Source organism: Python bivittatus, unplaced genomic scaffold, assembly GCF_059951505.1.
Source record: "Python bivittatus isolate LINGU-HERP-01145 unplaced genomic scaffold, Pbiv_v1 ctg000020_np1212, whole genome shotgun sequence".
NCBI lineage: Eukaryota > Metazoa > Chordata > Lepidosauria > Squamata > Pythonidae > Python > Python bivittatus.
This window is the reverse complement of record NW_028277030.1, coordinates 107,800,637-107,826,548: the sequence shown is the minus strand read 5'-3', so window position 1 is coordinate 107,826,548 and position 25,912 is coordinate 107,800,637. Positions and strand designations below refer to the sequence as shown.

The following is a 25,912-nucleotide window of genomic DNA, read 5'->3' as shown; positions in this document are numbered from 1 at the left end:
ATAGCATATTCATTAATGCTTCTTCATCTCCTTCAGTCATATACTTCTCCCCATATAATGATTTATTTCATTTAGAGGCCTAGCTAAATCCATAATTATAGAATATACTTCTTTTATTAGACAGAATTTAAATTCAGTCTTATAAAATTACTTAGGAGGGCTCAACTGCTCTTGTGTAGTACTGTTGTGATCATCCCTTGGCCCCCAACTTTTATATCCTTCTATGTCTCTTTTCGTATCAGGCCTTCTGGTACAAAAGGTCATTAGCTCTTGAAAGAGGAGGATAAGATCTTCTTATATATACAGCTGACTGAGGAGTTGTGATCCCTTCTTTCTCACAGTTTGATGTAAGAAAAGAGAGGAGAAAGCTATATAAGTGTGTAAATGGAAAGCATAAGTGGAATTTGTATCCAGATAGTTGTCAGGAAGCATATGCTCAATGTGAAAATAAAGATGACAAGGGATCTATTATTATCATTAAATGTACATATCAATATTTATTTTAAAAAGACAGTGATTTTGCAGATCTAGGATTTGTGCAGATATAGCACAAGTGGCTAACCTGCAAAACGAGCATTGCTATTCCCATACAACTAATGGGAAACTGGCATATATAGATGGGAACATGGAAGCAGCTGGTTCATTATGGCAAAACTGGTCTTAGGCATCTTCCTCTGTATAGACAGTTTAGAAGAAAAATCATTCCAATCTCGAAAGGAAGGAACTAAACTACTGAAGTGTGCTGTACCTGCAGTAGCACTATTCCAGACCTGTTAATCCCTTGGAAAAGGTTGGTCACTACTGATTAAATACTTGCTATATATTTTGGGGAAGAGTAGCCTGATGCCCCCAGGCCAATTCTTTCAAGCCCCTAGACTTCTGACCTCCACTGCTGAAAATTGGTGGCAAAATTTCTCACCATTTTGAGCTAGTTATGTAAGTTGCACAATTGGCTTGACCAAGGTTAAAAAACAAAGAACTTCCCAGCATAAATTTGACTTCAGAATTATAAATACATATTTTAAACATGTACGTTACTGTTACTACTAGTATCTCATGTAAACAGACACACTTACAGGATGTTCGGTATCAGTATCGGAAGTATCCATGCTGCTCTCTGAATCACTTTTGGAGAGAGAGAATTAAAACTAAATTAAAGCTTCTGATATATAGTCATTTTTTAAAAGCAGAACCATTTGCATGACATTTCCCTTAAATCAACTTTTCATATTGTGAATGAAGAATACACAGTTTTTAAAAATGTTCTTTTCAAAATATTGCAATTTATTTTCCCCAGTAATTGTTAACCAGGATATTAGTGTGTAACCCTTCTGTTTCAGGGATGAGCTGCAATAGTTTCTAGTGTTTTGAGCCTAAGGAAGGAATAATAGTAGTACATAACAGAAAATAAAAACTTTTAGTAAGATGTAATGCTACAGAATTTTCTAGCTATGATTAGGCTTGAGTCATCCTGCTCCTTTTTCCAAACATTACCATTACCAAACATTTTGTTTTCAGTTGTATATATTAATATTTTTGCTAATATGTGTACCTTGCTACCATGGCTAGAAACAAACTATGAGTTCCTTTACCTTAATCTAGGGTTAGAAAGAACACAAGTACAGATATAATGCTAGCTACAGTTAGCTCCAAAACTAAAAATTAATCATATTAATACTTACATAAGAATAGAGAAAGGAGGGAAAGTATTCCTAACTGCCTTATATTTGCTTGCAAAGTGTACAGGACTATATTTGCACTAGAATAATTACCAAAAAATTTTTGGAAGGTCACCATGCATTCGATGAAGTGGATTGTGTCTGCAGAAGTGTATATGATAATAAATTTGTTAATCCTTAAAGTACCACAAAGCTCTTTTAAAGCTTTTTGGGGGGATTGTAGTGATTGCAACTTACTTTTCCTCCCTTTTTGCTTTCTTTGTTAAATGTTCATCTTCTAGAGTGGCTAAATCTGCAGACTTTAATTCATCTTTGATTATCCCAATAACTGTAGAAGAAAAATACAGATGAAATTACAACGATAACTTTCTCATATGTGAAACAAGAATCAAACTGTACTTGGTAAGAATGCATCCAACAGCCAGAAATGCTAGACAGATTAGCAAAAGCAAATATCAGTGTGTTCAAAGATATTTACTCTTAAATTAAGATCAAAATCTAAAATGTTAAACCTAGCTGGTACACACACACACACACACATCTTTTTCTCTCTCTCTCCCCAAGAGAAGATGTCTCCAATATACTTTAGATTACTTGTGTAGACTAGCTTTGATGGCATAATTTCACTTCAAATACAGTATTAACAACTTACTTTTCTCAACTTGTATTCTAAAGGCATTTCTTTTTCTTCGTCCATAATCAGCACTGAAAATCAATTTTAAAAGTTAAAGCCTCAGTGAATGCTTCTTTTGTATAACTCATTTTCAATGTGGAAAGCTAGTGCAAACATCATAAGGAAAAATAATAGCCTAATGTATAATTACCAACGTCAAAGTAAAAAAAAGACCAATAGATACATTCAAATACATATATTCTATATTACAATATAGTGTGTAAATTATCCAGATTATTTGGCAATCTGCAGTTTCCACATGAAGAGTTACTTTAAGATTCAACTCCTGCAAGCCTCACATTAGAATCTGCTCATGTTTTTCAGATCTCAACTCTGCTTTCCTTCCCTGTCAATGTGAGTTACTCATTCCTCGCAACAAGATTGACATTAAGGACAACAGGAGAAACAGACAGGATAAGCAATTGGATCACCAATTCACTCTTTTTCATATGAACACAAAAGTGGAAGAAAGGAAAATCAGTACCCATTAAGTCCTGAAGGGATCCTCTTTGTTTAAGAATAAATCTAGTCTGTACTGTAGTAAAACACTGGAATGCTGCTATAAAAATCATGTATAACTCATGCAAGCATAAAAATAAAGAACTCTATAAGGTAGTTATTACGTATCTTTTAACTGCTGAATCACCTTCAAAAAGTTAACAACACAATTCTATATGCACCTAATTAGGGCTTTCTTCTAGACAAGTTAGCTTAGGATTTCAGCTTTCTATTCTTCAAGCAGAATATATGAGAGAAAATATTTTGTAATATATCTGGAGGCCCCCATTTTGAAAATATTAACAGTCTGGATTGCACCTAATAGTCTCATGATTACAGTGCTTTCATTGCCTCAGTGTGGCTGCATTCACACAATGTTATGCTACAATTCCTCAGAATTCGATCACAGTGCATTGTTCTGATGGCTGCTGGTGGTTCTTCCTGCCAGTGAGTGCAGCTAATAAACCAATGGCTTTGCCCATGACTGTCTGCCCATGGTAGCTTGTTTTTCTGAAAGCAACCATACAGATTTGTAAGAATATCTGCTGGTTGGAGGATGAATCAGAGCAATTTGCACCAGTACGTTACTTATTTGATGAATTTAGTGAATGTAGACATTCATGGCTTAAAATTCTCATAACTGCAGTAGCTATTTAACTACAACTAAATATTATTTCCATAACAAACCATCGTTAAATGTTTTATATCAGGCATAATAAGTAGTTAGTTCAAAAATAAAACAAAAGTTTACATATAAACGATGAAAAAGTAGAGCATGCAATTAATTGGTATCTTTTGGTAGTGATATAAAACACAGGCTTGTATTTCCAATATAATAACTTTAGACTATTTTTAAAAAATATCCTTCTATGTGCATTCTTCTATTTTGGCTGACCAAAGTAGGTTAAAAGGGGAAGGACAATAAAAGAGCTGAAGAATGCAAGACTATAATTACTAGATGATGCTTCTTAGAGCTGATAATTAGAAACCAAATAAAGACAATATCTATCATGACTATCTGGCCAGAGAAGGACAGAACAAATATAGGAAAGAAAATTAAATGGATTGAGATTCATTCTTTGAGAGCAAGACTGAAATAGTTGTAGTTGGATGGAGCTGATAAGACCATCAAGAAGAGAGAGACCAGAAGATAGATAGATAGATAGATAGATAGATAGATAGATAGATAGATTTATATATATATATATATATATATATAGATAGATAGATAGATAGATATATAGATAGATTTATATATATATATATATATATATATAAATATATATAAATAGATAGATAGATAGATAGATAGATAGATAGATAGATAGATAGATTTTTATATATATTTTATTTTATTAAATTTATATGCCACCTGGCTCCCAGTGACTCTGGGCGGATTACAAATGTCTTTTCTTCTTTTTTATTATTGGGAGCCACCCAGAATCACCCATCGGGAGAGATGGGCGGCATACAAATTTGAAAATAAATAAATAAAACATGAAACATGACACTAAAAACAAGAAGAAACAAAAACGGGTAGAGATGGTAGAATAACAAACCAAGTGTAACCAAAAGAAAACAACCTAAGTTGAAAGGAGGCTTTAAAGAACAAAAAACAATGCATGAATCAGTATACGAACATGGTGTCGCATGGATGGTTTTAAAGGACAGGAAGGTACGGAGAGATATAGTGAATGGGGTTGGCGTTAACCATATTTTGTTGCATTTCCTTTTCTTTTCTCTTATTTCATGCCTCTAGTTTCTTTTGCTTACTATTTCTTATTCCTTTTATGTGCTTTGTATAATGGTGCTTATCTCGATACTTGTATCTCTCTGTGTTGATTTCATTCTTGCAACTATACCAGGCAAGAAATAGAGAAGACCATGTTAAGCCCTTAGGCTCAAACACATCCTATCCCATAATTCATTATTAGATCATTTATTATTATGTGTGAACTATTCCACTGCCCCTTTCAGAAAAAATGTAAAGTATTAAATATCTTATTACTCACCTATATAGTTTCTGTAGTTCCACTGCTAGAATTTCAGTGTCAACGTATTGGCCACATTTATTACTGCTTAGATACTGTAATAAATATAGTTGAATTAGTGTATTTAAAGATACATACAATTCCTTTGCAATCTGCAAAAATTATATTAGCATAGAATCATATGTGAACAATTTAAAAAAGAGGGAGCTATTTCCTTATCACTGCAGTTATCTTTTTTATAATAACTTTATTAATTTTCTTAAACAAGAAAGATAAAAACTAACAAGAACTAATATTTAAAATAAAGGAAGAAAATAAAATAAAGACAGAACAAAGCCAAAAATGCAGAAAGTAAAGAAAGAAAAAAGAAGTATAATGAAATGACTTCCAATTTTCTTTTACAACAGCTATGGTTATAGATTTAAACTGAACTCTTACTCTAAGGTTACAACATAACTTTTATTTTTCTATCATCTAATATTTTTTATAATCATCAAACCTATATATCATAATTTCACTTTTTTCTGTTTCGCACAAAAAGTCCAAAAGGGGTTGCCAATCAGTAATGAACGTAATCAGTGTCTTTTCTCTGATCAAAGCTGTCAATTCAGTCATCTCAGCAAGCTCCACCCTCTTCATGATCTACTCTTCCATTGTGTCAATGTCAAATCCTTCCACCCTTGTGTATATAAAAGTCTTGCTGCTGTTATCGTGTATAAAAACAAAGTTCCATGAGTTTTTTCCAACTCTTTGTCAATCAGTCCTAAAATAAACATCTCTGGATGCAATTGTATATTAATCTTTAAAATCTTCTGAATTAATGTAAGTATTTGGATCCAAATTTTTTTAGCTTTTTTACATGTCCATCAAGTATGATAAAAAGTCCCCTCTTGTTCACATTTCCAATATATATTCAAAGGACCTTTATATGTTTTAGACAATTTTTCTGGTGACAAATACCAACAATACATCCATCACCTTACAAAAATTCTCCTTAAGATTATAACATAATGTAAATTTCAGTACTTTCATCCACATATTCTCCCATTGTGCCATTTGTATGTCATAACCAAAATTTTTGGCCCATTTTATCATACATTCTTTCACGTGTTCTTTTTCTGTGTCAAATCTCAATAAAAGTTAATATATTTTAGCAATACCATGTTTATCATTTGTACATAATTCTGTTTCAAATTAAATCTTCAAATATTCAAAATCAAAAGTCCTTTTATCTACTTTAAATCTTTCTAATAATTGTACACAGAAAAACCATTGACATGTATATCCTTCTAATGTCAAGTCATTTCTTGATTTCATTTTGAATTCTCCCTGGGAAAATTCTAATATATCACCATAAGTTAACCATTTATGTCTGGTTATCATTTCTCTTCTATAATATGCTTTTTGTAGTCAGACCTACAGAGGCATTTTCGGACACAATCTGGATTTATATCTATTCCATATTCTCAAGATGGCCTGCCTAACAAAATGATTTTTAAAGTCAACATTAGCTTTAGCTTTATCATACCATAAATAACCATACCACCCAAACCTCAAATCATGTCCTTCTAGCTCCAATAATCTTCTATTTCTCAACATCACCCACTCTTTCAACCAAACTAAACAGCAAGCTGCAAAGTATAATTTCAAATCAGGTAAACCCAAACCTCCTCTATATCTTTCTGCCACTGTTTAATTGGTATATCAGTTTTCAAAACAGGTATTATCTGAAACAAAATAACATTGTAGGCAAAACATTCATCTTAATCACAGAAATTCTCCCCAACAATGACAACTGTAATTTATCCCACTGTAACATATCTTCTTTAACTTCATTCCATGTCTTCACATAATTATTTTTAATAACATACAGTTCATATTTGTCAAAGTAACAACTAAATATTATAGCTTTTTCTCAATCTTGAAACCCTTTTTGTTCATCAAGTTTGTTTGATTTTGTGCCTTCATATTTTTTGTTAGTATCTTTGTCTTTTGTTTATTAATCTTAAAACTAGCTAATGCACCTAATTCTTTTAATTTTCTCATTAGTGGTTCAGTCCCCTTTAAAGGACCTTCCAAAACCAGCACCAGATAATCTGCAAAAGCTCTCAACTTGTCTCTTTTTTAATTTTTACACCTGTCATCCTCTCATCATGCCTTATATCTCTATTCAAAACCTCCAGAACCAAAATATACAGAAGAGAGGATAATGGGCAATCCTATCTTGTTCCTTTTTGTATCTCACAAGGTTTTGTTAGATCACTATAACAATAATTTGTGCTGTCTGTAAAGTATAAATTGATTTTACTCATTTTATAAAGTTCTCTCCAAAGTTCATATCTTCCAAAATTTTAAATAAAAAGGGCCAATTTAAATTGTCAAAAGCTTTCTCTGCATTTAAGAAAATGAATGCAGCTTGTTTTTCATTATGCTGATCCAAGTATTCTATAATATCCAACACCGTTTTGATATTGTCTTTTAACTATCTATTAGGTAAAAATCTGCATTGATCTTCATAAATAAATTCTTGCAGAATTATTTTCAAACCTGTTTGCTAAAGTCGTTGTAAACAACTTATAATCATTATTCAATAATGATACTGGTCTATAATTTCTTGTTAAAGTGAGATTTTGCCCCTCTTTAGGTATGAATACTGTATTAGCCTCTTTCCAAGTCTCTGGCATCTTTCCTCCCTGTAGTATAAAATTCATCATATTTTGAAGGGGTTGTAAAAGTTCATCCTCAAAACATTTATAACAAGAACTGACAGTCCATCTGGTCCTGGTACTTTTCCTGGTTTAATCTTTTTTATAGCTTCAAAAACTTTCCTTATTCTTATAGGTCCATTCATAATCTGTTTTTGATTTTCTGTAAGCCTTGGTAAATTTTGTTTTGATTTTTTGTTAAGTAATCATCTATTTTTTCCAAGGGAATATCATGTCCTTAATAAAAGTTAGAGTAATACTGATAAAAAGTTTTTTGTATAGCCACATTACCGATTAATACAGTATCTCCCTCTTGAAGTTTCCAAAGGAATAATGTCTTGCAGTAGTTCCTCTATAACGGGAATTCAGAAGCATGTTAACCCTAATCTGATGTGTCAAGACTAACAACCCCTAATAAATCTATTCTTCATGAATGTATCCAAAGCCTTTAAAAGCTTTCCTACATTGGGAGACCCTTCAGACAGTTACTCACACTCTGGTCACCTTGCAGCTTGACTTCTGCAATGTGCTCTACATGGGGCTGCCCTTGAAGACCACACAAAAGCTTTAACTAGTCCAGAATATGGCAGCGCGAGCAGTGTTGGGCATGCCATGGTATGCCTATATAACATCTCTGCATTGAGAGCTGCACTGTTTGCCAATTCGCATCTGGGTGCAATTGAAGATGCCATGTATTGGCACCACAGAAGCACACCTTCTCTGTCACAGTGCCGGCCCTCTGGAATGACATTCGGGTGGCTCTCACCCTACTGGCATTTCGCCCAGGTCTTTGGCCAGGATGGACACTAGTCCCCTTCGAGGAGCGGGGGGGGGGGGTTGGTTGCTGCCCGGTTTTGCCATCTTTGCTTCTTTTTTTTAATAGCTGTATTGTTTTATAATTTTTCATGGTTTTTTCTGTGAATCAACCATATTTATTGGGAGTCGGGCGGTGTACAAGTTGAACTAATAAATAGTTACACTCACGAGGAAACTTTTCTTGACTTCGTGTCCTAAGCCCGCTATGAAAAAGAAGATCGGGGTTCAACCACAGCCTGTCTTTTATATTGGGCCGGCTGCTCATCACGAGCGAGCCAAATAGCAACGGAACAAGAACGGCGAGATCACCTGTTTAACTCGCTGCTTCAGCCTGGGATCTCCTCCAAGAGGATGACTTCCTCCGCGATGCCGCATCGCAGCTTCCCACGTGCCAAATTCAGTCCTTCTTTCAGGCAAAGCTTTTCCGGACGAGAATAGGCCCCCAGCTAAGGCTGCCTTTGAACAGCCTAAATGTACTGGCAGCCGCGAGGCTCTCCAGGCCGTCCTGCTAAATGGCGGACTATGATTACCTCTGAGGGAAACTGTTAAGTTTCAGTGTAAAGGGAAAGAAATGAGCAGAAAGCAGTTCATTCGGATTTCTATACAGGCACTTTCTTAGACGCCTATAGAGGAGTCTGAGTCACGGAAGTCCACGTTTTGTCGTTCTCTCGGGCGTCCTTGTTGATTTTACCCGTAATTTCTTTGGGTTCTCGAGAGAACGGGCGCTTCCTTTATGTGCCTAAGAGGGACTTCAATTCCCAGCGCGCAGTGCGAAGAAATCCTTTCCAAATAAATGGATAATAGGGGGGCAAATCATAGGAACTGAAAGGAAGAGGTGGAAGCGCCGCTACGGCAGCCGCGAAGAGACTAGAGAGGCGGGGCGGCTACGGTGGCCGAGGGGACGATCGGGGCGGGGTCTGTGTCTGTAGCAGGATGGAGTCGATGGTGTTCATTTTTTCGCTCATTGATTGCTGCGCCCTGATTTTCCTTTCTGTTTACTTTGTATCCTCTTCATTTGTTTCGGCGAGGGGTCTCGGAACTGGAGAGCGGTGGCGACCAGCCCTTCCACCCTTTCTCTCTTTCCTCTGGTCTGCGGTTGGAAGGGCAGGGAGAGGATCTGGCCGAGGCGGAGCATTAATGGCGGTCTGGCAGAGGCAGGGGTAGCGGTAGGGGCAAATGAGGGTGCGGGGCCCAGCAGCGGCAAGAGCTGGTTGGGGAAAGCGAGGGAGAAGCTGCCTTTCGAGTGACGTGGTAGAGAGGCTGAGGCTTAGGAGGCGCGATTGGAAGAAAGGTGGGGCGTCTCTGGGGGAGTGAGAGGAATTGAAGGCACAGCCAAGTGAGGGCGAGGCAGGATCCATCTCAGAGCCATGCAGACTCTGAAGCGTGCTTTCGCTTTCTCCAGGACCTACACAGGTTGGACATAGCGTGTCCTGCTTCTTACTTGGCTAGCTGTCAAGTAATCATTGTCAAAAATGCATCTGCATCAGTCTTTCACAAATCCCCGCCCCCCAGGTATATTGTTGCAGGGGGTTGACTGCATGTTGTCTGTTGAGGTCTGGTAGAAGCAGGCTGGGAAGCCTTATACTGTATCTGTATTGGTTGCAGAGGATAAGGAGAACAAGGAGGCTTCCTTCCTCTAGAAGGCCACAGTTTTTAGATTAGCTGCAGAAGAAAGATACAATGCTTCATCCCCTTTTGATAATTTGTTCACCGAACTGCTTGATCTTCAATCAGAAAGAGCAGTCTTTCTGGTTGCATTCTGTTTGGTTATCACAAACAGCCAGGCTTGTGCTTAAGTGTAAGACTTGTCCAGATAATGCTGTGGGTCTCAGTTGGTGGACCTAGTTCACTGTGCTTGTTCTTGATGCCAGCCCAGAAAAGATGGGCATAATATTTCCAGCACATGTAATATGCCCCCATCTTCAAGTTTGCATAAAACCTCTGTGATTGTGATATTGGATAATGCATTCATTGGAGTATAAAGCTTATTGATTGTTGCCTGTTCTGTACAATGGTGATAACTTTTAGTTTTCTAGTTGAAATAACACATTTCTAAAAATTGACACTCATTGTCCTATTGTGGCACATTAATTAAATGTGGGTTAAGATATGTAGAATTGCAGTGAGGTTTCCCTGTAGTGATGGATGCATTTGCTTAGAATTAATTCTGTACAATATTATGATTTTTATTCTGACTATTGTATGAACATTTCAGTGGTTATTTCATGACATAGGATACAAAGGGCAGCTTTTTAAACATGAACTTCAGATACCATTTCAAGCACTTAAAGTTATGTTGTCCTGAAAGGTATTATTTTAGATGAATATCTTTCATGAATATACATTATTTTTATTTTGTCATTAGAGGACTAAACTTTCTAAAAGGAGCTTTTCATCTGACTTTTTAATTTCATGAACAAAAGTTCTTCTGTTTCACTACAGCCTATTTAGGAATTAGGGTGTTTTGTAAAACAGTTTAAAAAGCAAGCTGTTCTTCTGAGTATGTTGTTATTCTGTATGAGTAATAGGTAACTGATATGGCTAAGTAGGGTATGCATCCTTTCATATATAAGGCATAATGAAATGCCTAATATGTTACTATACGTAAGTCTTGCATCAGTTGACTTTGGTCTTAGGCAGCATATTTGTTGATGGTGGCCTGTATTAGGGTCCCATCCCAAATTTTTAAAAGGATATATCTGCTATTGCTCAACATAAAATCCTAGTGGCCTGATATATATGTATCAGATACATATGCATGGTTTCTTATGCAAATAGATAATGATAAAACTTCTTCCTGCATACTAAGCCATCTTTTTTAGGACTGCCCATTCCATGTTTTGCTCTGAAGTTTAAACCTTAGGAATTTTGATTTGCTTTCAACAGATGTTGTTTTGAACAATGAATATCAAACAGTTGATTCAAATTGTGTTCATTAGAATTTAAATAACTCATATTCTCCAAATTCAGACATTACCAAACTTTAGTTAGTTTAAATCTTGAAGCAAATAGTTTTAACTTCTTGCTGCACAGCCAGCTGTTGGCAATTGGCTTCTGAGTGCAATTCAAGGTGCTGGTTATTATCTATAAAGCCCTGTATGGCATAGGGCCTGGATATCTGAGGGACTGTTTATCTCCAATTTTTTCTGTCCATGCAGTATATTCTAGCAGAGTGGGTGCATGGGGTCCCCTCTATTAAATGTTGTCATCTTATGGGAATGAGGAAGTGTGCCTTCTCTGTTGCAGCCCCCACCTTCTGAAGCAGCAGCCCCTCAAAGATAAGGACATCATCCTTTCTCCTGAGGTTCTGGAAAGCTCTTAAAACCTGGCTTTGGTCCCAGACCTGGGATTAATGGATTGTTGTACTTTGGGGGGGGGCAGTTTTGTTTGATTTGTGTTGCTTTTAGATTGTTTTAGTCCAGGCTGTCTGTGTGGTTTTAGTTTTTTTCTGTTTTTATGGATTTTTTTTTGGTTTATTTTGTGTCCTGCCCAGAGTCCATTGGGGTTGGGTGGCTATAATAAAGTTAAATAAATACATACAGGTAGTCCCCAGTTTAAGAACAAGTTCCGTTTCCAAGATCTGTCCTTTGGTCAAATTTGTATGTAAGCCAGAACAGTATTATTGTATAATATTGTACAGGTAGTATTGTGTGATGAACTTGAACCATTGTGTATTTAACTGGAATCATTGTGTATTTAACTCAAATTTTGCTACAATAGGCTCTGTTTTTAAGTATGGGTCATCTGTAACCCAGGCATTCTTAACCCAGGGACTACCTGTACACAGGGTGGAAAAGAAGGGAGGAGGATTTGCACTCAGATATTCAGGTAATGGAAAACTGATTTTTTTTTTTTTTTTGCCACATCTGAATCAGATCAGTAAGTGACTGCTTGTGCCCCAGCAGGAGTTCTGCCATACATATTAAAACTTTAAAATGGTTATACAAGGACAAACTCACAGAGCAAACTGCTTTGTGAAATGAGTGATTAGTATGTCCCAGCTACATCTATATTGTGCATGTTATAGTTTGGGGTTTGGATGGTATTAGATGAGTAGTAGGAGTGTGGATTCTGCTGTTATCTGTGACTTTTGCAAAATGCTTGCCTGCTTCTGGAAGTCCTAAGCTGCAGACCTGCTTGCTGATTTTTATATAAAAATCTCCTCATGGTGCTATTTACAATTTGCACAAATTGTTTAATTCTTACCTGGAAGGGTCAGGGGTATAGCTGCCATAATAGTTGTTCTTATCTTGATAATCAGATAATTACACTATCAGATTTGGAATGTGACTACATTAATGCCAGATCTTGCTGCTCAAAACTAAATAAAGTAAGTTGTTTTTCCTTTTCTCTATTTTTTTAAATGTTATATTATTAATACAATAATGTAGTAAATGTTGTAAATTTTTACAAGTGTTGTATTATTGGCCCCAACAGTAAAAGGCATGTTGCCAGAGAATGGCTTCTATGTTGGTTATGCATCTGGGGTTGTTTTAGTTTTCTCCAGAGGGCTCCTTTATGTTCAGTAAATAGAATATGCAAACCAACATAGCCCAAACATAGTTTCTTTGGAAGCACTGGCAATTCCTATTTCTAAACATATAAGAATGTATGTAGGCTGTAGTTCTATGGCTATCTGAAGATAACTAGTGTTGTACTCGGTAGGATTAGCAGACATAGGACTGCACTGGTGGTAGTTGAAAGGGATATTGTGATTATATGTAATTCATAAACGCAGGAATGAGTGCTTTGGGAAAATGTCTTTCTAGAGCAGGAGTAGCCAACTTATGTCCTTCAGAGATTTTGAATTAACCCATCAGCCTCATTGCCAAAACATTGTGGGACTTGCAGTTCAAACTTATGTCCAGCATTAGATTGTTTGTACTCTTTAAACATTTTCAAAAAATATTGTTAATTCATCTGCTTTCTATTATTAATTCAGAGAGGGACAACAATAAACCTGGAATTGCTTCCTTAATAGTACTTTTCTTAGTACAGAAAGCAAGAATCACTGATGTGGGGAAAGATGATAATCTTGGAGACCTAATGCTAGAATCTGGATTGTCTACATCAGTGTTTCTGAACCATGGTAACTTGAAGATGTGTGGGCTTCAATTCCCAGAATTCCCCAGCCAGCATTCAGTTCTGGGAGTTGTAGTCCATACATCTTCAAGTTGCCAAGGTTGAGAAACATGATAGGAGGATTTTCAAATAAGCTTGTACTTATTCCTCCATCTCATTTGTTTCCTTCAGTGTGTCATAAACTTACATTTCCCTTTCTTTGCTGGATGCTGACCATACCCAGTCTTCTCCCCTTGCAGCATCCCACAGTCTGTTTTATGTGTAACTGCTGCTCTCAGAAGACATTGTTCTTTTGTGCTTGCCTTCCCCATTCCTTATTTACTAGTTTATTGTCAGTTACATTAGAGTTGTCTAGAATGTCATCATAGAAGTCTTTATAATTTATCATTTTATTTAGCAACCTGCCCTGGACTAGAATCCATTGCTACCATATGTCAAATGTATATACAGTACTCACCCTTTTTATAGTATTGTCTTGATGCAAGAATTCAGATTCATATGCAGCAAATTCTCAATCATGAAAAATAGAGCCTATTTAAAAATTAGGTTGAAATTTATAAACCTGTTACTAGCATTTCAGTTTACATAGAGCTGCTGAATACATAGGATATATCTCGAGACAGCTGCTGCTTTTGTGGTGGTATTCCTTGTATATCACATCAGAAATGCAGATCAGATTCTTGTAAGGTAGTTCAAATATTCTGATGGCATCCTAGAAGGATAGTCCATAGTTGTAAATGAATATTCTTCAAAGCAGTATTTTTCTAATTTACATCTGGACCATTTGATAGAGGTCAACAGAGTCTGCAAATTGCTGAGTTTTTATAATGAAACGACAATTTTGTAGACCTTTTCTTGTCAGCTTGCAGGTAAAAGACTCCTGCAGAATCTTGTATAACTGTTTAACTTTTTATTTTTTTTGAAAAAATCTTTTTGTAGTGGGTGATCCCTGAATTGATTGGCCATACCATTGTCACTGTATTAATGCTTATTTCACTGCACTGGTTCATCTTCCTCCTCAATTTACCTGTAGCAACTTGGAATATATATAGGTAAGACCATTGCTTTGGTGACTTTTTAAATAATTGCATGCTGCTGCTCATATTGTTTTCCTCTTTTATTGAATAGCCTTTTTTATAAAGTCTGCCTTGTTCCATAATTTATTAATCCAGCCATGTCAGCAGGAAGTGATAGAAACTTAACATTACTTTCCCTATCTCATTGGATTTCAGCGTGGATTTTGGATAACACCAACAGTGGATTTACCAGGCCTGTCTTTTCCCAAGGAGTGTATGTGCATATATAACTTCTATTCTGTAAATTCTTAGTACACCATTGTTCTTAAGAAGTTTAAAAAATATTGCGACTTTGAGCATGATAACGTGAAAATCTAGGGCATCATGGATCTTACTCAAAACCCACTTTTTACCACATCCTGAGAAGAAAACAGAACAAAGCCACCTTTGTACTTTGCTAGGAGCAAAAGTGTCATATTTGTTTGTTGGTGTGAAAAATATTTAGTAAATATTTAGTAATGTGGTAGTTAGTAGTTAAGCATTGAATCAGGACTGGGGATACTTAGATTCAACTCTGCGCTTAGCGGTGAAAGCCACTGGATGACTTTGGGCCAGTCTTTCTCAACTCCACCTAGTTCACAGGGTTGTTGATGGTAAAAACAGAAGGGCTTCTTGAGGAAGGGCAGGATATAAATCTAATAAATAAAATACACATATTCAGATGGTGTGAACCACTACTTTTGGAATTTTATCAACTTTGCTTTCACTCAAAGGGGAAAAAGAAGAAACCTGAACTCCCTTTTAAGAATTTCTGTTTGTAAATTATAGCCCAGGCCTAAATTTTGCCTCTTATTTTATTTTTAAACTTTGGCAATACTGCTAGTTTTAGGGTGCATGTAAGATGCTTTAAGATCTTATCTGCCTACATAATAACACTTGACATTATACAGTGTTGAAGCAAAGCAAGGTGTTGATAAATTCTTTGGAAGTGTGTTTCCTGGAAGAAAAAAAAAATGCAGTGTTTCTGCTGTGAATTGACTAAGGGCTGACTTATTTTAGTCTTCTATTTAGTAAACAAATGAAAATGCAGGATATTTTATAAATATCTCAAAAGCTATTTATGCATGTATTTATTTCAAGTGCAATAATTGAACAAAAAAATTATTAAAGTTATTTAAATGTAGTATCTTGAAGATTAGTGACATAAACATTTTAGAGAATTCATCAGTATATAGTTCATTAAACAGTAGCCAAGCTTTAAAAAAAGGTTTAAGGTTGATTGAAAACTGCTAATATGTTAATTTTAACATGGCGGAATCCAGAAATTCATATTTATTGACGAAAACACAGGCTGGCATCAGATTTGAATAAATCTTCAGCTTAATGCCAGTAATGCACCTCCACTGCACAAGGGCCCATGTCTAGCCTATTTACTGCTTCAGAGGCTTGGGAGACACGTATTGAAGTTTTGGGGATACATGATGGGTGCAAAGAGAAGGAAAGTCCTATTGCAAAAGCAGGGTGTATTTGAGTAATGCTAGATGGAGCCTGCAGAAATTGCTGAAAAATACAGAAATGAAGCAGTTTCTATCCCAGCATTGTTGCTACTGGAATTTGAAGCCTTTTTCCAAATGAAGCTCCTCTGTTCTTTTTGCTGTCTTGCTTCATTCTTCTGAAACCTGTCTTCCATTATGCTGCACTGTTCCATCATGCTGTTCTTTGGAAAGAACTCAGCCACCCATTCAGTTCACTTACCTTTATTCTTTTCTCTATCCTGTTTTGTATGTTTTGTGTCCTTTGGTATGGAGATCACTCATCCATTGGGCTGGAGCACAATTGGTACTGAAACAATTTTCCTGAAACCATTTCAGATATGTCATGGTTCCGAGTGGAAACATGGGAGTATTTGACCCTACAGAGATCCACAACAGAGGGCAGCTAAAATCGCACATGAAGGAGGCCATGATTAAGCTTGGTTTTCATCTCCTGTGTTTCTTCATGTACCTTTACAGGTAAATCTCAAGGCTTGCACCTTGAGAAGACTAGTAAAGTTTTTCTTAAGATTCCTATCAGAATACTTCCTTGTTATAATTTTAATGTGGTTTTTTCCTTTGGAAGAGCTTTAATGGAAACAGTCTGTTACTTCTTATCATGCAGTGTATGTAAGATACCCAAACCATTCTACTCTTAACTTTCTCTGTTTATGCCACATTTTCTGCACCTGATGTGAGTACTCTGGTAATCCATATAATTAATTTTTTTTAAAACTACAAAATGTAATTGATTATATGCCACTTTACCTCAGTAGGAACTCTAGTTTCATGGATCTTAGATTTGTTAGAAATACTCTTTTCTGTCCCTTCAGAAGCATTGACAGTTTTGCTGACATAAATTGCAGAAGAGAATAATTCATTTATTTCAAGTAGTACTTTTTGACATGATCTTTCTTTTCATTTTTTTTACAGTATGATCCTGGCTTTAATAAATGACTGAAATTGAAGTGGCAGTATTATGATTGCCAAATTCTGATGTGTCACGCCATTGAAATATTATAAAGCCATGAGCAACTTTCGAGAAAATCTAGACCAGTGACGTCATGCAGTATATTTTTTCCTCTTTGAACAAAACATATTTTTGCTGTATTTTTAACATATAAAATATTTTAGAAATGACAATACTATGTTTCTGCAGCTATTGTTTTGTTCTTACTCCAATCCATTTTCTTACTGTATTTAATTCTGATGTAATGTAAAGATTCTGCAAGAATACCAATGGAACCAATTCACGTATTAGAGTGAAGCAACAGGTATAAGAGTTTCATTGAATAAGGCTTTGTCACATAAAGAGCAGCTTACCAGAGATGAATGACCAATGTTTTCTTTCCTATAGGCAACATTTTAAATACAACCCATTCATGCAATTGTTTAAATTGAAGGCCCCTAATATGTTCAGTGACTAAATATTTGTCAGTTCACTGTCACTCTCCATGTGCACAACCAGTTCCATTTCCTTCCATTTAGACTGCTGCAGCTCACTTTAACATTCAGGACACATATAGCTGCTATGTTTCGAAGTGCTTTTTTAAGCACCTCTTTGTAATACTTTTCACAGCCCCTGTATGTATGCTTGTATATTCATAAAAGTTTGCATGTACTGCAGTATATATGGACAGCCATAATGTCAGTAAGCCACATCCCAATTGAGGCAATCCCATTTGCTGCTGGATACCTTGTCCTAATTAATACAGCTTGCGATCTTCCAAGCTGAAGACGCACCCACCACCACTGGTTCAGTAACAGCCTGATCTTGCTTGTCTGTTAGGCTACAAAAACTAGGCAGCCTGTCTTAAGATTTGGTTGCTCAGAATATGGGGATGGCTTTGTGCTCTGTGTAACTCTGCTTAAGCCTGAGCAGTATGGGCTGGAGCACGGACCACAGGTTCTTTCTCACAAGAATACCTGTGGGGTATACATGGGTTGAGCAGCTGCGTCATCATGTGGATAAATCTTAGAAAGGAACTTCTGTTCCTTTCTAGTGTGAAGTAGAAGTCAAAGCTTATAAAGCTAAGAACTAACCAAATCCAGTTATTTATTTAGTTCATTGAACTGGAAAGGGAATACAAATATTTGTTAATTGCTGTGCACCAACATGGTAAAGTGTAATTAAAAAAAACCCAGACAAGTCAGGAATTAATGTAGTTTGAATTGAATGTTTTGAGATATGCTTAATAACTACATATTTATAAAATAACTTAATGTGTCCCATAAATAAACAAGTGAATATAAATATGGTGCCCCAAAATTCATGTTTTAATGTCAGAGAGAAAAGAAATTTAAACTATTTAATATAATTCAAGAGGAAAGTAACAAAATCCAGAAAGTTTAATAACGCAATCCTTTGAAACATTTAATATCAGTCCATAGCAAATAGTCATTACATACCAAAAGCTCTAAGAGTTAACTAGTTCAACCACAACTCCATATAAATCTTGACAATTTAGAAATTTGAGAACAGTAAAAGTTCTTTTCTTGATCTCTACAGCTTGGTTTGTAAGTACACACACTTTGAGAATGTTTCTTCCTCATACATTTTCAGAGCCAATAGCTTTTTCCATCTGTGCCAGTAAGTGTTAAGAATAAAATCTAGTACACTTATTTTAACAATGAAACACTTAAAAGATGGGGCACACTGTACTTAATATTTATAAAAATATATTTGTATTAACCAAATGTTAACGTTAGAGGACAAGACACACACACACAACATGACTTAAAATTATTCAGTAAAACATGACATGTACCTAGTTGGTTCCATGACCGATTCTGTTTCACACACACACATTCATACCATACACACTTTGCTGAATCCAAACCATATGAAGCCAGCAAGTAGGAAACAAGTTTCTAGTTTGTGTTCCAGCAACAAGAGCAGCTATTGTAGACAACACTGCACACATCAATTAAGTTCTCCCTGTTCAGAAAGCATTTCCAAAATTCTAATTATCTGTCAAACAAGTGGTTTGTTCTATGGCAGCTGAAAATGGAGACAAGCCAATGCATTTGTGTGTGTGTTATTTATTTAAAAAAAATTATATATGGTTAATAATTTATCTGAAATGCATCAATCCGAGGCAACTTGTGTGCTTTGGGGTACAGGTAAAGGGCACCAAATCTTACTGAAAATTGGTTCATTTTCCCTTTCTACCCCAAATTACAAACTAGACATTCTTCTGCTGTTAAAAAAAAGTTACTCCTTCCCCTAATATATCTATTGCCAGCATAGAATTGGTATGAGAAATATTTTAATTTATAACCATTTTAAGGGGGTGGGAGATTTTTGTAGTTAACATGGCACTAAATATCTAGCATTAGTTAAATGACATTCAACAATACCTGTTTAGAAGTCAGAATGAAATTATTGGAAAAAATTGGGTAGTTTTCCACCTGTGACTTCATATTAATTTTTTCTTATGCTCCCCTCATTTCAAAACTGAGGGAAGCTAGCTACACATTTACAAGGCTATTTATGGATTACATAAAAATTAAATTTCTTTTCCTCTTTTGTGCTCCTATTTTTAAAGTGACTTACCTGATTAAGATGAGAAGCATTGTGGCAAGATAATTTATAGCTTGTGTGCCTAGTTTGGAATTGATGGTCAAAATCCTAAGGCAAGATGCTAACTTGTTTTCATAGATCATCTTCTCTGTTACATGGACAAGTAGTGATTGCTCTATAATTTACAGCTGAGATTAGAAAATATCTACTGTACGAAAATGAGAATATTGCAGATACGCCTCTTCCATGTGTTCTTACAATGATTCTTACAATTTTAGTTTATATGAAATGTGGCAGAGGTGCTTTCCAATTCACACCCACAAAAAGTCTTAGCAGTGTTAACACTGTGAGACAATTTGACAGTTGGACATATTTTCTTGTCTCAAAATGTAGTCATAGAAACAGGAGGTTGCGCCTGGCAACAGATGTTAACTTTACATCTGGAGCTGCTACTTAAAAACTCCATCACTTCTATTATGCAATGAAATTTAGAAATGGCACTTTCAAAACGCGCCTCTTATTCAGCTCCATTCTTGAAATGCTTACATGCATTTTTGAAATTCCTCAGAAGAAAAATCAAAGGAAGTAATATGCCCACTTCAGAGCTCTTAATTTAGTTTCCCTTTAGTGTTACATTTCAAAAAAGGGAAAGCTATAGATTCAGAAGGTGTTTGTTAGAGTCTGTGCATGAAGTTTTACTTGCAAGCCACAGATTGCTTTGAATAACCTGAAGAAATTTAATTATGCAAACTGTTTCAAGTTCAGTCACTCCTGATTTTTGCTTTAATCTCCTAAAATAGTTTTGAGTTAAGCAAGTTCAGTGCCAGTACCATGTTGGTTATAGAGATGTAAAGTATTTCAAGATGCTGAATGGGAATATCTGCAAGTATCTGTAATAGTCAAGAATTACTGAAGCTCAAAAATAACTATTAAACAATTTCAAATAAAGAACATAATGTCAAATGAACAGAATATATATGAATTGACTATAGCAAACAAAGAAAAATTACTCCATAAAATGAACTGAAATAAAATGAGCCACATACAGATGTTCAATCTATTAGAGAACGTAAGAGGAAAGCATTTTGTTACTTTAAAAGACTTTCATAACCTGGTCTTCTAAGACATTTTTTGCCATTTGAGTTATAAAAACTAAATTATTACATTAAGTAATTGGAGTACCACCTTTTTCCTAATTTGACAGTATTTAAAGGAATTTTGTCAGACAACTGATTAAATCAAATGTTATGAAGATAAACATGCGCTAAATCTGAGTTAGGAAATACACTGAAGTACATTGGCTGTGATTCCTTATCACAGATTCTGAGCATTAAAAGCACATAAAGCACAAGCAATGTATATTCTCTTCCAAATATGGGACCTTCCTCTCAAAATTAAAGACCTCTTTCCATCTATTTTAGCTAGTACTAAATGAACTTGATTTTTTTTCCATATTAATTGCTGTCATTTCATTGTTAGACATACGGATGGCCCTTTCATCTTTTAATTTAGAACAGTTAAATGGGAAACACCAGGCTAGTTTTTTTATTATTATTTTTGCATATAGAAACTAAAAATAAGAACAACCCATTCCTAACATCAAGCAATTGACAAGCATCCCCTGAGAAAACAATTATGGGGTGAACATAATATGGAACACTTGTATAATGTACATGTTTAAATTCACAGTCAATCCACTAGTTTTGGAAGATGATGCTAAAATATTATCCCACTCCCATTTTAGTTTTTATGTTTCAAATAAGAATCATTGCACAAGTTTTAGCCAATCTGGAATTTTCATTTTATTAACTTCAGAAATTACATTGTAATAGTTTTATTGATGATTCTGAAAGCTTTCAAATTGTTTTGTTGGTAAACAAAGGTTTTTTTTTAAATAATACTTTATATAATCTGTGTAAAACTCCTGCCAGCCAAATGGTCTTACACAACACTCAGAGGAGCACCAATTATACTGCTTTAACTTGTAGATGACACTTTTTAAGCTGGTTTATTTTCCAAACGTATACAAATCAAAGTCATTTTAATGCTATAAATAATTTATTCTTAAAAAAATTTGTGCTGTTCACCCATTTACAGGGTTACAAGCTACGTGAAAAGTACAAAACCTTTTGTCAAGTGTGATACTGAGAGTGCTTTTCATGTCATTCACTGGTTTAACATCTGGATTTAGATATACTGCGCAATGGGCAAGGCTAGAATCCATGAACCAAGCTGCAAAGATCTCGAGCTAAATAAGGCAGATAGACTCAGAGAAACAAGAGAAGGAAATACTTTCCTATCCAACATGTACTCTTCAGACTAAAGCACTCTTTCTATCAAGCTTTCTAAACTGTTAAATAAAAGGTTTTCCAAACAAGCATTTAAACTTCATTACACAGAAGAGCAACAAGAACAGTAGTCTGCCTGACAAAATGGCAGAAGGGGAAAATGTATATACGGAGTTCAATGGTTAGCCTGAATGTAGCACAGTTCTTCACAACCGATGGGGGGTTACTTCAACATGGTGTCCAACAACGTTCTAACGACGTGCTTCATCTCAACTGTTTACTATGAAGCAAGGTGGTAAAATGTTTGGCCCCAGTCGGGCTTAAAAAATGGTTCTTTTCATGATGAGCATGTCTGTCCAGCTATCAATCATGTTTGTTTGCACCAAATCCCAAGCCATTTAAAATACGACTAAATTTAAGTTAAACAGAAGTCGTCTGCTCCAAATTCACCATCAACTATCCATGCTACTGCATTCCTCTAAGGGGAGAGAGGGGAAGAAATAAAATGTAAACAAAGAAAAATATTAAGAAAATCTGTATTATTTTGTATATCTCAGTCATGATATATGCACATTTCAAGCAGACACAAAAAAATCATTCATTGCAAGCTAACTGAACAACTACAATAAGGACTGCATTCATTCTGGCTGCCCAGCAAGAGCTTTTACAAGTTCCTTGCTTAATACTGGGAAGCTTCAAAGCACCTAGCAATGCAAGGGAGAAATGCTTCTAGCAGTCACAAGGGTTTTACTTTCAAAAGAGGAGCCAAACCAACTGCAGTAAGATCTTGAATGGAAATTTTCCTTGCACTATCAAGCAGCTTTATTGTGTGGCCAAATAGAATACTTTGTATTGGATAGTTGGTGGCTGAGGGAGCCAAAACCAATGACAAATGGTTCCAGATAAATTACAGCCGTGACTAGTGCCTTCTCAAGTGCAGCTAACAAAGTAAGTTTTCCCCAAGGCAGGGGAACTCTTAAAATGCTTTCAGATTCAAAAAAGCTTCATTCTTGTTTGCTAGAATCTGTATCATTTTGTAACATCTATAGATCTACCTATCGTATATTAGGATATGAATTCATGAAATATGAAAAACTTTAAATGGCTCTCATTCTCATGCAACAACGCTGTCTCATTTTTGACAACTTTTCTGCCTCACTACAAACTCTCCCATCGTGTGAAGCACACACTGATGCTCAAGAGAGGCTTTTGATGGCATTACAGAGACAGGAAGGAACAGTAACAAAAATCCACTGCATATAATGACTTTCTATTCATGTAGTATTTGGATCTAGCCCTGTATTTCAATCACAGGTTGCTGCAGATCTCTACTTTTTCTATAAGTGCTACCCATTTTACCCCTAGCTATCTACTTCACCTAGTTCCCTTGCTTTTATCTTTGTCCTGATAGTAAGTTACAACACTTCTTCTGATCTCCCTCCCTCATTCCTTATACAAATTATTTTTTTACCTTTACTATCTCCCAGCACTTTTATTTCAAGCCTCAGGTATCCTAACATATTTTAATATAAACTGTCTTACTTTTTTTCCAATGAATTTGGATTGCAAATTCACAATTAATGTCAACTGCAATGTCACGAGGGCAGTACAATATAACAGAGGTTCTCAAATGTGGTGCAATGAACCATCCTTTCATAAATACAACTTAACCAGATGGCACACCAGAACTCACCAGCCAGCACAACCTTGGAAATTTAAGATAATCCTTACCAAAAAAAGGAGCAACTGATAGAAAAAACACACGCACAAGACAAAAATTCTGGGCAATGTCTACTTTTCATATTAATGTATGTTGCCAAATCCAACTGAAACCAGGCCTTGAGATTTCCTCCTTTCCAGCAATTATGGACATGTGATATGCAGAATCCATGTTCCAACAAAGTTTGTGTAGAGAACGTGGCTTCTGCAATTGACTTCTGGAATTCTTTCCAACCCTACTAGCAGTGACCATATGTCTTTGTGTATATGCGCACTAGGAACCTTGGGGCAGATTGCACACATGCCATTCTGGATCATGTGATTGAGGAGAAGGAGGAGATCTTGGGATGGAACACTTACTGACGTACAGGTAGTCCTTGGCTTATGACCATTTGTTCAGCGACCATTTGAAGTTTTACTATGGTGCTGAACAAAGGGACTTATGACCAGTCCCCGAAGTTACAGCTGTTGCAGCGTCCCTGCGGTCACATAATTGTCATCTGGGCGCTTGGCAACCCGTTTGCATTTACAATCGGTTACCAAGCACCCCGCGATCATGTGATTGCCATCTGCGATCTTCCCTGCCGGATTCCCCAGAAAGTCAATGGGGAAGCTGGCAGGGAAGGTCACAAGTTACTGGGGTAAGTCTCCCCCACCCATGCACCCTCCCCAGCCTCTCTGTGCTTGAGTTGTGGTGGCCACTCGCGCACTCCTGTGCACCCTCCCAAACCCACGCTGCACTCCCATGCACTCTCCCCAACCCCGGTATCACCTCTCATGCATCCTTCCTGACCCATGCCACACCCCTGCACCCCCCTCCCAGACCTGTGCAGCACCTCTCGTGCATCCCCATGCATCCGATACACGCATGCCTCTTACGTACCCTCCCTGACCCATGCAGCACCTCTCACGCACCCCCACACACCTTTCCTAATCCACACAGCACCTCTTGCATACCCTTACTGACCTGCGTGGCACCTCTTGCACCCCCTCCCTGATCCTATCCCACACCCCCTCACTCCCTCCCCCAGCCAGCAACAGCCACTTACCTATCTGCCTGGGACTTGCAACTTCCTGCCGGCTTCCCCACTGACTTTGGTTGTGGGAAGCCAGCGGGAAGTTATAAGGAGGTCCTTGCCTAACGACTGCTGCACTTCAGTTAATGACAGCAACCGGGGCTGCAGGGATCGCCATCACTAAGCGATGTGGTCATGCTTTATGACCGCATCACTTAGCAATGGAAATTCCAGTCCCAATTGTCATTAAGTCAAGGAGTACCAGCTATCCAACTGCCTCTCCCACAGAGATGCATTGGGGAAAATTTCTGAAAATATTCTTTTGCTGTAGACCTCAATCTAATGCAGCCCATTTTCAAACTTGTTTGGAGGGGCTGTGTTCTCCCCCAACAACACATTTGTTTGATTCTGTTTAGTTTTCAGGAAGTTCTTACGCTGAAGCCCTTTTATATAATTTCTTTCCAACATATCTTTAAGTTAGAAAGACTAAAAAAGGCACAGCCAAGATTGTAATCCCACCTCCAGCCTGGTGGGGCTCAAGAAGTTCAAATGACAAAATGAGAAAGGCTGCTATTTGAGAGGCAGCAGAGTTGGGAGAAAATTTTGTTTATTAAATCAATTTTGAAGGCTGCCCACTTATCAATGACTCTGGCTATGAGGTGACTATCTAGCATGGATACTAATGTGAAAGCAGTACCAAAGTACAGATGGGACAGCTGGGATGGGCAGAAGTGTTTACACAGACACAAAAATGTATTTACTTCATTGCCTGTTTGGAAAGTATGTGGATTATGATAATAATGTTGCTAATAATATAAAAAATGATGATACAAGGGGCAATGGAGGGAAAAAAAGATGAATTTACTCATTACAGGTAGTCCATGCTTAGTGACCACCTCATTTAGCAACCGTTTACAGTTACAACAATAATGAAAAAGTAACTTTGTGACCAATTCTCGCATTTGTGACATTAGCAGGTCCATAAAGCAAAGGAAAGCTTAAGTAAGATAGCAAGCATGGCTGAGGTTTCACTTAGCAACCGCTTCACTTAACAATCAAGTTGCCACTCCCAACTGTGGTCACTAAAAGAGGACTACCAGTATCTTTAGAATGCATAAATATTCATGCATATTTGGGCAAGGTGGATAACCTGGGCATGCAAATATGAGAAGCCTCATTTTCAGACCAAGATGGGCTCAGCTTCCCTGCCAAACTTTTCTGGGTGATACTGTCAAGGCTATTTTTAATCCAGCTCAATCAAGGACAAGGAAGGAGGCAGAAGCAGTGCCAGTGGAGCAATCCAGCACCATCTTTGTGGCTGAAGGCTGAGAGAATGGCCTCTGGCCAAGAGCTGAAAGCCAATTTAAATTCCAA

At 36.6% G+C, this 25,912-nt stretch overlaps 3 protein-coding genes across 7 annotated transcripts in view; 1 reads left to right on the top strand and 2 right to left on the bottom strand.

Moving 5' to 3' along the window:
• NVL (nuclear VCP like) overlaps positions 1-9,147 on the bottom strand; it is a 60,391-nt gene extending 51,244 nt beyond the window's left edge. For 3 of the 4 annotated variants that reach the window (XM_007426289.4, XM_025165464.2, XM_088146173.1), the window contains exons 1-5: positions 8,672-9,147; positions 4,863-4,936; positions 2,332-2,384; positions 1,917-2,007; positions 1,077-1,125 (exon numbers count right to left, since the gene is read on the bottom strand). In XM_007426289.4, the coding sequence (XP_007426351.2) occupies positions 1,077-1,125; positions 1,917-2,007; positions 2,332-2,384; positions 4,863-4,936; positions 8,672-8,737 (333 nt within the window). In that variant the 5' untranslated portion in view covers positions 8,738-9,147. Of the gene's footprint in view, positions 1-1,076; positions 1,126-1,916; positions 2,008-2,331; positions 2,385-4,862; positions 4,937-8,530; positions 8,645-8,671 lie in introns of those variants that run through there. The other variant, XM_088146178.1, reaches the window with a different exon arrangement.
• A 74-nt stretch (positions 9,148-9,221) lies between these two features.
• Positions 9,222-18,729, top strand: CNIH4 (cornichon family member 4). The gene is made up of 5 exons (XM_007426290.4): positions 9,222-9,364; positions 12,624-12,692; positions 14,384-14,496; positions 16,332-16,472; positions 16,926-18,729. Exons 1-5 carry the CDS (start codon positions 9,296-9,298, stop codon positions 16,951-16,953), a joined length of 420 nt encoding a protein of 139 aa, XP_007426352.1. The 5' UTR covers positions 9,222-9,295; the 3' UTR covers positions 16,954-18,729.
• Positions 18,341-25,912, bottom strand: part of WDR26 (WD repeat domain 26) — a 48,877-nt gene continuing 41,305 nt past the window's right edge. For both annotated transcript variants that reach the window (XM_088146195.1, XM_088146188.1), the window contains exon 14: positions 18,341-22,281. In XM_088146195.1, the coding sequence (XP_088002321.1) occupies positions 22,256-22,281 (26 nt within the window). In that variant the 3' untranslated portion in view covers positions 18,341-22,255. The remainder of the gene's footprint in view (positions 22,282-25,912) is intronic.